The sequence below is a fragment of the Pristiophorus japonicus genome, chromosome 5 (assembly GCF_044704955.1).
Source record: "Pristiophorus japonicus isolate sPriJap1 chromosome 5, sPriJap1.hap1, whole genome shotgun sequence".
Classification (NCBI taxonomy): Eukaryota; Metazoa; Chordata; class Chondrichthyes; family Pristiophoridae; genus Pristiophorus; species Pristiophorus japonicus.
This window is the reverse complement of record NC_091981.1, coordinates 114,358,826-114,372,464: the sequence shown is the minus strand read 5'-3', so window position 1 is coordinate 114,372,464 and position 13,639 is coordinate 114,358,826. Positions and strand designations below refer to the sequence as shown.

Below are 13,639 nucleotides of genomic sequence, written 5' to 3'. Positions count from 1 at the left end.
AGTTGCTCAGCTGGCCTAGCACCCTAAAAGAGATGCAGAATGCCTCCCTTAGGGCTCTGCTCCACACTCGGGGCCCAGCTAGGGAATTTTGCGACTGAATTTCCACCCCAGGAAACCGGCTAGTAAAACGCAAAACAAATGATCATACTAGGTTAGTTTCACCATGCCAGAACTCAATTTAAATACAGGGATATTTATACGCGTGTACTGCAACTCAAGTTTTTTTTAAAAAACACAATAAATAATAGATCAAATCAGACTAAGTCGCAAAACTTTGTGGCGTCTCAAAGCAGCAGTGATGTGGAGCAGGGAAGCTATGGTGACTACTTAATCACACTAAAGATCTGGTTTTGCAGGCCTGGATCCTTCCTTAGTTATAAGTAGGCATATTAGTTCAAACATTTAAGATTTAGTATAATCAAATTTACAATGCATTGGTAAATTATTGCCTCATATATTTAGGAATTTCTTTGTGGCATTTAATAATCTACTTTCCTGTATGTTATTGCAGCTTTGACTTTTCAATATTAAAATAGAATCAATTAATACAACATTCACAGCATGGTTTTGAACTCTGCATTGCATACTGCTGCTCTCAGGTGACCAACATGAAAAAGAGGAATAAGCAACTGTTGAATTTTATTAAAGATTGCATGCAAAGGATCTGAACAGATATACCAGATTTATCCCCATTCATATATTACCCATAAATCACAACAGAAAATATAATTCAAACTAAAATATGTAAACTAGAGGGGGAAACAAAAAATTAGAATATGGCTCAAAACCTCTGCATAAAATCTTTAATTCCACGATGTTAGATATCCAAGCAAAGGAGTTATTAGAAAGAGCACCTTTACAGGAATAGCAAGGAATGTAGCAACAGGAAGAGCAGAAATTATTATTTTGTATTAACAGTAAAGCTTATGATTGGACTGGGACTATGTCTCAAAAGTCGGTTTGATCTCAGTAGGTCTGTGCACTTACCTCAGTTTCCTTTTTCTTTTTCTGCAGATCTTCCAATTTCTTCTTCTTGCTTTCAGGCATTAAATCATCCAACCAGCTAAGTTCTCGTTTGGTAAAACAGAAATCCAAGAGTTTACGGATAAACACCAGAGCAAGAACCTGCCAACAATGATAGTAAAAGATCACTTTGGTCCATCCCCACCCCCTCAGCATTTCACATTTGGCTTTCTTGTTCCTTATTGTTTGAACCTCTCCCCCTTTCAATTTGGCGTCATCTGCAAACTACGTGTTGGTTTACTTAATGTTTTACTCTATCCTCTTTCAGGATGCCTTTTAGTACTTTACCTACAATGGAGATTAGGCTCACTGGCCTGTAGATGGTGGGTCATCCCTATGTCCTTAAAGATTGGCGTTGCTAGCTACTTTTCTATCCTCTGGCACAGCACCCATTTCTAATGCATTCCCCAATAAAGGCGGCAAGAACATGACCAATTTCACTCCTGTGGAACTTCAGTTTTCTTTGCCCATCAGTGACCACCTTATCCATATTTTTAATTTCTTAGTACTTTTTCGCTTTCTCTTCTTCCCTCCCACCCCAAGAAATTCAGCTTTCATACTAGGGAAGTTTAATTGTTCTAAAGAATATTCTATTGCCATGAGCTTGCTCTCAGGCTTACCTGCCAGTTGATTTTAATAAATGCCCTCCCTAAAAAGAAAATGTTTTCCTCATATCCCTCCTCTCCCAACATTTTCAGCTGGAGAATTTGCATTCGAGACATATTAATCCTCAGCTACCATCAATGCTGCTGTTGTCACGGATATGTTGACTGCTCCTACAGTGAGAGCAGTTTTTTTCCTCCTCTCTCCCTCCAAACCAGAGTATTGCTGAAACGATTTCAGCAAGGGTGAGCAGGTAGTGGAAACACTATGACTAGAACCAAGGAATAACAAAGATGCAAGACTCTAGTGGAAATTATCTAGACGTCCTGACAAATACAGTGATGAGGGCAGCAGAAAAATGTGGTTGTAATGGGAGATTTTAATTTTCACGCAAGCTGGGTGAGAAACAGTGAAGCACAAGTAGTAAAAGCAACAATAATGGTGGTGAAATTGCATAGCGCCGGCTTGCCAGTGTGAACTGGCTGAATGGAATGATTGCTATAATGAAACAGGTAGGCCCAAGGCACATTCGATATTGGGCCTCATTTAAATTAGACTCACGAGCTACGAAGGGGAGTTAAATTTTGGGCCGCTGAAAGAGGGATGCAGTCGATTGGAAGAGGGGGGAGTAATCAAAAAGGCAAATCTCAAGGGTGTTGAAATACAAGGGTAAGGAAGTGATGCTTCAGTTGTATAGAGCGTTCGTCAGACCCCATCTGGAGTACTGCAAACAGTTTTGGGCACTGCACCTCTTTCAAGATTATGTTGGCCGTGGCGAGGGTGCAGCGCAGATCAAAACCAGAATGACAATGAGGTAAAAGGGTTAAATATGAACACAGATTGTATAAACATATATCCCCATGAGTTTATAAGGTTGAGGGTGATCTAATCAAGATATTTATGATGACAAAGGGATTAGATAGGCTAGATTCAGAGAAACTATATCTGCTGGTGGGAGAAATCCAGAACAAGGTAGTATAATCCTAAAATTAGAGCTAGACCATTTAGGAGTGAAATCAGGAAGCACTTTTCTTATACACTAGTGGAATCCTGGAACTTTCTGGAAGTAAAAGGCTGTGGATGCTGAATCAATAGAAATGTTTATAGACTGAGATTGATAGACTTTTGTTATACAAGGTTATCAAGGGATAAGGATCAAAGGAGGGTAAATGGAGTTAAGGTACAGAGTAGCCATGATCTGACTAAATGGTGAAACAGGCTTGAGGCACTGAATGGCCAATTTCTGTTCTTATCCAGAGACTTGATTAAGAACTGCTTGAAGATAGCCGAGTTCTCATTGTTGGCCAAGGCTGAGGATTCAAAATTGGCATTCTTTTGTAAAAATGGACCTTCTACTATTGCTGCCGAATATTAGTAAACTCTCAATGTCAAGGTATAGTCTCAAATTAGGTCAATGGCTGACAATGCGGCTTGCCTATTATGACTGAATCAAGCAACAGCAAATTACAAGTCAAACACTGTCTGTGGAGTTCTACCTGTTAATCCTTAATGCAACAAATTAAATAGTTTAAAAGTCAACTATAAATCTAAGCCTAGAGTCTCTTCATAAAAATAATACAATGGGAATGACCAATAATCTCACCATCATAGGAAAGACAACCGCAGCAGGTGTAACTTTAATAACCCAAAGGAGGACAAGACAGGTAAGTTGAATAACTGTGAAGATATGGACTTTCCACAGTGGCACATAGCGCAGGTAGATCAAGTCAGGCTGGTGTTTAGCAGGCATCCCAAATAACTTTATACGATCAAAAAACTGGTGAAAAAAATGAGTTAACTGTTAGTAAATGTATAATGTTCTTGGAAAAATTAAGACATTTGAAAAATTATTAAAACTTTATTATGCATAGATATAAATACCTGAATCCCTCTCAAGGAAGAAACGCCCATGTAAAGAAAGACACCATACAGCACTGGCATTGGGATAAACTGCAAATAAGGATGGTCAGTTATTAGTTAACTTTTAATAGGTTAAGTTATGTAGTTTGTAAGTTCTAAAATGCTCCATTGAGCAGTGAATTTGCAGCTACAGCACTGCATAAATTTCAGATTAGCACAGTATATTTGATAACTTAAAAGTTGCCCAATATTCCAGAAATAATTTCCTGCTCTAGAATAAGCACACTCATCTTTGGAATTTCAAATTCTTTCACCAATGAAACATGATGGACCTTCGGTTATTTGTTTTAACCCCATTCCCCGAGTAGTTTGTTCATTATAGCAATTTAGAAAATGCTGCAAGATACCAACAAACATTCAGTACCTTCCATCTTACCTTTAGAACAGAAGTCATAAAAACAGACAATCCCATCAGGATGAATATCAGTAAGCCTGTAACTCTCTGCTCTCGGATACCCAAGAATTTGGGCTGTTCACCTGGTGCTGAACACTCTGATTCCACCTTCAGGCTATTGACGTGGCTGATGGAGAGGACAGTAGCAGCCACAAACCAGGGAAGACCCATAATTGAGCATACTCCCAGCATAATAGCTACCATCAACAAATCAAGGTGATAACCACAACCTTTCTGCAAAACAATGATCAGAATGTCAGCATGCCATCTGTGTGTACATCATGCCAAAATGGAGAATGATGATACCTGTACTTCCAAGTTTGTTGAGGGCCAATTAGGCACTACCCATACTTGTCAAAAATGTGGAATATCCTGAAATGACCCATTGGCATTTACTGCTCGGATCAAGAAGAAAGCACGCGTTTCTTATGAAGAAAATGGAAAGAAGTAACACTCACTATTACATAACATAAGAACGTAAGAATTAGGTTATTCGGCTCCTCGAGCCTGCTCAGTCATTCAATGAGATCATGGCTGATCATCTACCTCAACTCCATTTTCCTGCACTATCCCCATATCCCTTGATTCCCTTAATATCCAAAAATCTAACTCTGTCTTGCATGTACTCACAGACTGAGCCTCCACAGGCCTCCAGGGTAGAGAATTCCAAAGATTCACCACCCTTTGAGTGAAGAAGTTTAAGAACATAAGAAATAGGAGCAGGCCATTTGGCCCCTCGAGCCTGCTCTGCCATTCAATAAGATCATGGCTGATCTGATCATGGACTCGGTTCCACTTTCCTGCCCGCTGCCCATAACCCTTTAGTCCCTTATCGCTCAAAAATCTGTCTATCTCCGCCTTAAATATAATCAATGACCCAGCCTCCACAGTTCTCTGGGACAGAGAATTCCATAGATTTATAATCCTCAGAGAAGAAATTTCTCCTCATCTCAGTTTTAAATGGACAACCCTTACTCTGAAACTACACCCCCGAGTTATAGATTCCCCTATGCGTGGAAATATACTCTCTGCATCCACCTTGTCGAGCCCCCTCATTATCGTATAAGTTTTGATAAGATCACGTCTCATTCTTCTGAACTCCAATGTGTATAGGCCCAACCTACCCTCATAAGTCAACCCCGCTCATCTCCAGAATCAATCGAGTGAACCTTCAATGGAAATATATCCTTCTTTAAATACGGAGATCAAAACTGTACGCGGTACTCCTGGTGTGGCCTTTCTTCCTGATTACTTGTTGTACCTGCATACTAACTTTTTGTGTTCCATGCACAAGGACCCCCAAGTCCCTCTGTACTGCAGCACTTTGCAATTTTTCTTTATTTAAATTACAATTTGCTTTTCTATTATTTCTGCCAAAGTGCTTAACCTTACATTTTCCCACATTATATTCCATCTGCCAAAATTTTGCCCACTCACTTAGCCTGCTTATATCCCTTTGCAGATTTTTTGCATCCTCACAATTTGCTTTCCCACCCATCTTTGTATCATCAGCAAACTTGGCTACATTACACTCGGTCCCTTCATCCAAGTCATTAATATAGATTGTAAATAGTTGAGGATCCAGCACTGATCCCTGCGGCACCCCACTAGTCACTGTTTGCCAACGGAAAATGACCCAATATTCCCGACTCTCTGTTTTGTGTTAGTTAGTCAATCCTCTATCCATACGAATATATTACCCCCAACCTTGTGAACTTTTATCTTGTGCAGTAACCTCTTATATGGCACCTTATCGAATGCCTTCTGGAAATCCAAATACACCACATCCACTGGTTCCCCCTTATCCACCCTGCTCGTTACATCCTCAAAGAACTCCAGCAAATTTGTCAAACATGATTTCTCTTTCATAAAACCATGCTGACTCTGCTCGATTGAATCATGCTTTTCCAAATGTTCCGCTACTGCTTCCTTAATAATTGACTCAAGCATTTTCCTAACGACAGATGTTAGGCTAACTGGTCTATAGTTTCCTGCTTTCTGTCTGCCTCCCTTTTTAAATAGGGGCGTTACATTTGCGGTTTTCCAATCTGCTGAGACCACCCCAGAATCCAGGGAGTTTTGGTAGATTACAATCAATGCATCCACTATCTCTGCAACCGCTTCCTTTATGACCCTAGGATGTAAGCCATCAGGTCCAGGGGACTTGTCCATCTTTAGTCCCATTATTTTACTGAGTACTACTTCATTAGTGATTGTATTAAGTTCCTTCCTCCCTCTAGCCCCTTGATTATCCATTATTGGGATATTTTTAGTGTCTTCAACTCATCTCAGTCCGAAATGGCCGACCCCTTATTCTGAAACTGTGACCCCTGGTTCTAGACTCCCCATCACTCATAAGTACACTCCATCATTGGAATTTCAAATTCCTTCACCCATGCACAAATGAGAGAAAACTGCAACTGTGTTTACAACTCTCAATGGGCCAAGAGCTACTACCACGCAAGGTAAGTCTGTATATAAGAGAAAGTCCAGGACCAATGCCTCAATGTCAATCATTCAATGCAACCTTATAAGGGTTCCTTGTCAGCAACATGGGCCAATGCTAGTGGATTAGAAATTGCAATTATACAAATCATCTCAGGGAGCCCTTTTAATGTTAAGGTTATTTAGCGAAGTCATTGACACATACTCGTTTTACATTAGCTTACAGAAAAATAACCACAGACAGTAATAATTTAAAAAAGGATGAGGGAGGGCTGGCTCCCACCACCAAAGTTATCTAAATTTGGTATTTTACTGATCTATATCTTAACTACTGTAAGAATTAAAATACCTTCAGCTTGTGCTCTTTTCTATTAATAATAACTGCAGTGATTTGTTGATCCATGAAAATAAGGATAGTGCATAGCAATGCTGGTACACAAGCAGCCAGCATTGTCCACCAAGGGTTTCTTCCAAGTGGGCCTATAAGCCAACCTCGGTCCTTTCGGGTAGGCTGTGCAAGGGAAAAAACAAACTGTAGTTACTGAAACTTCAAATACATTTAATAAAAGGTTTATGCTGCAAGCCAATACACAAATAGTCCAGTTCGATTAATTGCATATGAAGCTGTCCTGAAGAGAGATGCAGCATTAGTCCAGATCTAAATCTACAAGATAATTTTGCTAACTGCCCATTAACAGTTTAGCTCCTGACTGTTAAAAGCAAACAGCAAACTTTACAAACAGCAGAAAGTTCATTTTCAGTTCCTTTAAAATATTAATGAGAACTCACTTAAGGACTGGGTAAGCAGTTGGAAAGCACATTGCCCAACTCTGAGAAATGAATAGCTGACTCCAGAAAGATGGAATGATTGAAAGTACTTTCTTTCCAATGGTTGTAAGGGTTCGTTATGAAGTTGAATTTGGGAAGTCTTAATTCACTTCCTAATCCATCGGTCAACATAAAGCTTCCCACGATTTGGCACAACGGCACAACAGCACAACTTGATCCTTTCAGGTAAGGCACAAAATAATAATCTTCAACTTGTGACTCATTCAGTCTTAGTGTCTTTTGGATATATAATTGCAATCCTTTCTTCACTGCCTTAATAATGTTTACGCCAGCCATTGAGAATGCAAATGGCTGAATCCACTTTGCACACGTCTATTTAGAACTTGCCCGTGGATATGTGCATAATTTGTTCTTGGTTTTCAACTTCACGTTATGCTCGCCAGCAGTGTCAAAGCAAATACCCATGATTTATAAATACAGAAAGGGCCTTGGTTTGTATCATGTGCCACTTTCTTTTCAGGGCAGAGATAGACAGCTTTAAAAAAAATGAATGCTAAATGAGCTATTTTGTACATTGTTGATAAAAGAACGTCAGCAAATGAAAATTTTTGACATGTGGGAGCAAACCAACGAATTGGAGAATGATTTTTGTTGGACTTTATCCATCAACTCTGCAATTGGTATGTGTGGTTAATCTATACAATGCAGCACACATGTATACAACTTGAAACTGCCCTTATCAAAGCCACAAATAACATCCTATGTGTACGTGACTGTGACCACGGTAACTATCCATCCTCATCCTTCTCGATCTGTCTGACGCCTATGACACAGTTGGCCACACCATCCTCCTCTAATGCCTCGCCTCCGTTATCCAGCTGGGTGGTACTGCTTCTGCCGAGTTCCATTCCTATCTATCCAGTCATAGCCAGAGAATTTCCTGCAATGGTTTCTCTCCCTGCTCCAGCACAATTACCTCTGGCGGCCCTCAAGAATCTATCCTTCACCCCCTCCTATTTATCATCCACCTGCTTCCCCTTAGCGACATCAACCAAAAACACATCAGATTCCACAGCTGACGATATCCAGCTGTACCTCACCACCACCTCTCGATCCCTCCACTTCCTCTGATTTGTCACACTGCTTGTCTGATATCCAGTATTGGAGGAGCAAAAATTTCCTCCAATTAAATATTGCCAAACCCACCTACTTCCACTTCTGAAACTTCGCCCACCTAGCCCTAACCCATCTCCATTACTATTGAAATCCTCATTACCTGAAGATTTGATTTTTTTTAAATCATCAGCCTCCCAAGCTCTGCTTTATAAATAAATATCCAATTCGTCCGGAGCTCTGCATCCATACAATGTCCTGCACAACCATCACTCCCATCATTGCCAATTTCCCACCCTCAACACATAATCCAAAATGCTTCTGATGTGGATCGGACTTTTAATTGTTGACATGACAGGCGGCTTCCAAATGAGGGGAAATGGAGGGATCGAATGTGGTGGTGAGGTCCAGCTGGATATCTTCAGCTCTGGAACCTGCCGTGTTTTTGGTTGATGTCTAAGACATCTGTGAACTAAGACCTGTGTCTTTATACATGCCAATAGCATGTCACAGACTAACAATTACACAAGTTATGGTACAACACGTTACACGGGATGCTCACCGTGATTTTTTTGGATGTGCAGAGGTTGCGTGGCCCATTCGCAGTTTTGCACATGTGCGATCTTTTACATTGCAAAAGGGCAAGGCTGGTAGAGCTGCACAGCCGTGCAGCTTATAGAGAACATTACTCACCACATTCACGTATCTTCCCCAAAAGGTGATAAATATCATTGTCAGTTCATTAAATTCAGGTTGAAATTAATAGATTTACTTACCAGTAAGATAATACACAGCAGTCAAGAAACAAGAACAAATTGTATAATACTCAAGTATAATAAAGATAGAATCTATGTACAAAGGGTTAAAATATCATCTTTGGAATATATTTCTTACATAATCAGATCATCTACGAGGCTTCCAGATGAAACACTTTTGTAAATTTTCAAATGTGATTACATATACATGTGTCATTCCTATGTTGATATTATGAATTGAACTTGAAAAATAATGCAGTACTTATCCCAAGCAGGCTTCTAAGGTTGTCGATCAACCAAAATCTAAGGGCCTTAGTGAGGCCACACCTGGAATATTGTGTGCAGTTTTGGTCTCCTAACTTGAGGAAGGACATTCTTGCTATCGAGGGAGTGCAGCGAAGGTTCACCAGAATGATTCCCGGGATGGCGGGACTGACATATCAAGAAAGACTGGATGAACTGGGCTTGTATTCACTGGAGTTCAGAAGAATGAGAGGGGACCTCATAGAAACGTTTAAAATTGTGACTGGTTTAGACAGGTTAGATGCAGGAAGAATGTTCCCAATGTTGGGGAAGTCCAGAACCAGGGGTCACAGTCTAAGGGTAAGGGGTAAGCCATTTAGGACCGAAATGAGGAGAAACTTCTTCACCCAGAGAGTGGTGAACCTGTGGAATTCTCTACCACAGAAAGTTGTTGAGGCCAATTCACTAAATATATTCAAAAAGGAGTTAGATGTAGTCCTTACTACTAGGGAGATCAAGGGGTATGGCGAGAAAGCAGGAATGGGGTACTGAAGTTGCATGTTCAGCCATGAACTCATTGAATGGCAGTGCAGGCTCGAAGGGCTGAATGGCCTACTCCTGCACCTATATTCTATGTTTCGATGGGCCCAAGTTTCGAGCCGCGCCTAGAACGGCACAGTCCCGACCTGGACGCCCGTTTTCCGCGCCAGAAAGTGCGCCTAAAAAAACCCTCCGTATTCTCCACCTCCCTGCAGGTCCTCTGGCCCTCGGCGCAGCGCAGCAGGAGCTGTAAGGGGCGGAGCCAGGTCCCTGCGCTGAAAACATTGCCGGGACCTCTGCACATGCGCGCTACAGTGGGCACGCAAGTGCAGTAAGCTCCAGGTGCCCGAAACTGAGCGGGAGGGGCCCGAAGCATGCAGCCCCTATCCCTGGCTGAATGGCCTCACTGGGGCTGCGTGAATAAGGCTCCTCCCACGGCCAGCTCCTGCTTCCTCCCGACCCGACTCGACTCCCGCTTCCCGCCCCCGCACCCGGACCGGACCCGACACCCGCTCCCGGACCGGACACCCGCCCCCCCCGCACTGACCTCCCTCCCCACGACCTGACCTCCCTCTCCCTCCCTCCCCCCGACCCGAACCGAACCGACCTCCCTCCCACCACCCCCCCGACCCGACCCAACGCCACCTACCTGTAAATCTGGTGCTGGGGACGGGCCCGGCCCGTTCAGCCTCCCTCTCCCCTTTGTCCTTCCCTCCCACCACCCCCCCCCCAATCTCCTTCCCCCCCCCCAATCTCCTTTCCCCCCTTCTCCCCCCTTCTCCCCATCCCTCCCTCTGCTCCCCCCCCTTGCTGTCAGAAACACAGACACTGACAGACAGAGAATGAGACACACACAGACAGACAGAGAGATAGAGACACACTGAGGGGGGCATCCCAGCACACTGTTGGAGGGCTCCTGGTGCTGCAATCGGTAAGTATAAAATGTTTTATTTCTTGATTTAAAAAAAAATTATTTCTTATTAATTTTTTTGATTGATTTATTGGTTGATTTATTGATGTATTTATCATTTATTATTGATGATGGCTCTTTATTTGTAAAACTGAAGTGTTTAATGTTTGTAAACTTCCCTTTAAACACCCCCCCACCATTCCCCACGCCTGATTTGTAACCTACGCCTGATTTTCTAAAGTGTAGACAAGGTTTTTTCGAGCGTACAAAAATCTTCACTTACTCCATTCTAAGTTAGTTTGGAGTAAGTTTTCACTCACAAAACTTTGAAATCAGGCGTAAGTGGCCAGACGCGCCCCCTTTTGAAAAAAAAAATTCTGTTCCAAAGTGAAACTGTTCTAACTGACTAGAACTGGAGCAAACTAAATGACGAGAATTCCGATTTCCAAGATACTCCGTTCTACACCAGTTGCTCCTAAAAATCAGGAGCAAATCATGTGGAAACTTGGGGCCCTTGTTTCTAAAACAAGGACGCAGCACAGAATGACTTGAAAAGTTAGGAGCCACTTTGTCCAGGAGTTTTGCATATCTATTAATACTTTCACCATTTATAATATGATTAGCACCACGGCAATAAGATGTTTCTGACATTTTGGGCTCCAATCTTCATTTTGAAGTTTTATAAAAAAAAGACTGTGTTTATTTTATCTCTTAGTTATTTCAACATTGACAACTGAAATTTTCCCAATCTGAAGAAGGATGAAAACTTTCTTCGCACCGTATTCTTGTCTTCAAACCTCTCCATGACTTTGTCTTACTGCATTGCTGCAATCTTCTTCAACCTTACATCACAGCACGCACCATTTGCTCCATTGTATTTTAAACATCAACAGCAAAGCATTTCGAAAGCAAGGCCCTGGAATTATTTTCCTACACCATGCCCCATTCCATTTCTCCAAACCTTCCAAAGCCTCTGCAAAATTTAACACTGATTGTGCCTAATTTTTCTCCTGATGCCTATTTGTCATGGGATATTTTGTTAGGCCAAAGACGTTAAATGACATTGACCATTTAACACTGATTTATACATAATGGAGTGACCATAAATACTGCAATACAACAAAATTCTACTGTGAAACAATGATATTTATTAGAAATGAAATGATTTTATTTCCAATTTCTAGAAAACCAATAGTCAAGAGTATTTAAGATACAAACATTAAAAATACAATGCTTAATAATTCAGGTCATATTTTTTAAAATCAATGTATAAGCAATTTCTAAAATAAAGTATGGCTTAAACAAACTAGTATATTAAAGTCATTTGTTAAGAAACACAAAACTCTTACCTCAAATCGATCAGGTACTTTAAGCTTCGGCGAAGGGACTCCGATAAGAAAGTCAATTAATACCATAATAAGTATGGTAAGAAACACAGCAAAATCACTGATGATGGCTCTCACCTATAATTTCAAAGAAAAAAAAATGTTAAATACATTGCTACAATACAGCACTTTAAATTTTCTACTCCACAGACCCAAACTTAACACCAGCAGTAAAGATTTGCCTAATTACCATTAGTTTTTTTCCACCGAGGGCAATAACTAGCAAATTAAAATATACAATGAGGACAGATCTATAATATGGGAATTCCTTAATTGAAGTCAGTAAAGCGGCACAATATTAAACATAGCACTAAAGTCCTGCTCCAAGGACAAGAAATCCTAGCCTAGACATTCAATGGGTGGTAAACGGGTGCCTAAACATTCAATGTGATGGGCAGGAAATGCACTCATTACAAGCCAGAAGTACACCACTCGTCATATTGGTATAAAAAATAAAATAGGCATCCAGAGCCCCAGGCCTGAAACAGGCCTTTGGTCCTTATTTGGAGATGCAAAGGGCATAAACACTTGTTCGAGGCCCCTTCTGCAATATTGGTTTGTCCTGAGGCAGCCAGCACCAGCTGCTTTCAGGTCCACAAGCAGCCTATCAAAATTAACATAAGCAAAATAACAGTAATGAAGAAAATAATGGCACTAAAGAATGACAAATGCTCTGGGCCATATGGTTTCCATCCCAGGCTTTAAATGAAGTAGGTGTGAACAATGCAGATGCCCGAACTATAATCTTCCAAAATTCTCTCGATTCAGGAACTATTCCTTTAGATTGGAAAATTGTACAAGTCACTCCACTATTTAAGAATGGTGAGAGGGTGAAATCAAGGAACTGTAGACCAATTAGCCTAACATCTGTTGTAGGGAAATTACTAGAGTCTATAATTAAGGATAGAGTACTTGAACTCCTTGAAAATGTTCAGCTGATCAGAGAGAGCCAGCACGGATTTGTAAAGGGTAGGTCATGCTTGATGAACCTGACTGAATTTTTTGAAGAGGTGCCACCTTACCCTTAAACGAAGCCTCCCTGCCTGGCTGTATCTTCAGCCATTTGCCCCGCTCAGAACGCCGTGGTGGCAGTGTGGTTCTTTTCAGCAAATCATAACGTGATCTCTCCTCCTACTCCTCAGGCACTTTCTCTTCCTTTGAGCATCTCACTTTATTCAATCCCCTCACCTCATTTCAAATTCTCGTTCTCTACCACCCACCGAGATATCTTCACTGATTTCCTCCCTCTGTACAGAGCGACCTCTGATCATCGGTGATTTCAACCTCCCATCTCAATTCATCATGCTCTCTCTCCTGAGTTCGTTACACTCCTATCCTCCCTAATCTCTCCCTCCATTTAAACTCCCCAACCCATATTCATGACCTTGCCATCTCTCACAGCCTCGCTACTCCCATCGCGTCAATCGCAGAGGCCATTTCTGACCACTACCTCGTATCACTCTCCACCCACATCCGCCTCCCGCCCCCTCCCCCCACCCACACTAATTCCTTGTGTGTC

At 41.4% G+C, this 13,639-nt stretch overlaps 1 protein-coding gene across 9 annotated transcripts in view; it reads right to left on the bottom strand.

Annotated features, from left to right (window-relative positions):
- The window catches only part of LOC139264424 (sodium bicarbonate cotransporter 3-like), a 250,666-nt gene that overhangs the window by 30,689 nt on the left and 206,338 nt on the right, over nucleotides 1-13,639 (bottom strand). For all 9 annotated transcript variants that reach the window (XM_070880868.1, XM_070880862.1, XM_070880871.1 and 6 more), the window contains 6 exons: nucleotides 12,085-12,198; nucleotides 6,735-6,896; nucleotides 3,923-4,174; nucleotides 3,508-3,576; nucleotides 3,230-3,403; nucleotides 988-1,125 (listed from right to left, as the gene is read on the bottom strand). In XM_070880868.1, the coding sequence (XP_070736969.1) occupies nucleotides 988-1,125; nucleotides 3,230-3,403; nucleotides 3,508-3,576; nucleotides 3,923-4,174; nucleotides 6,735-6,896; nucleotides 12,085-12,198 (909 nt within the window). The remainder of the gene's footprint in view (nucleotides 1-987; nucleotides 1,126-3,229; nucleotides 3,404-3,507; nucleotides 3,577-3,922; nucleotides 4,175-6,734; nucleotides 6,897-12,084; nucleotides 12,199-13,639) is intronic.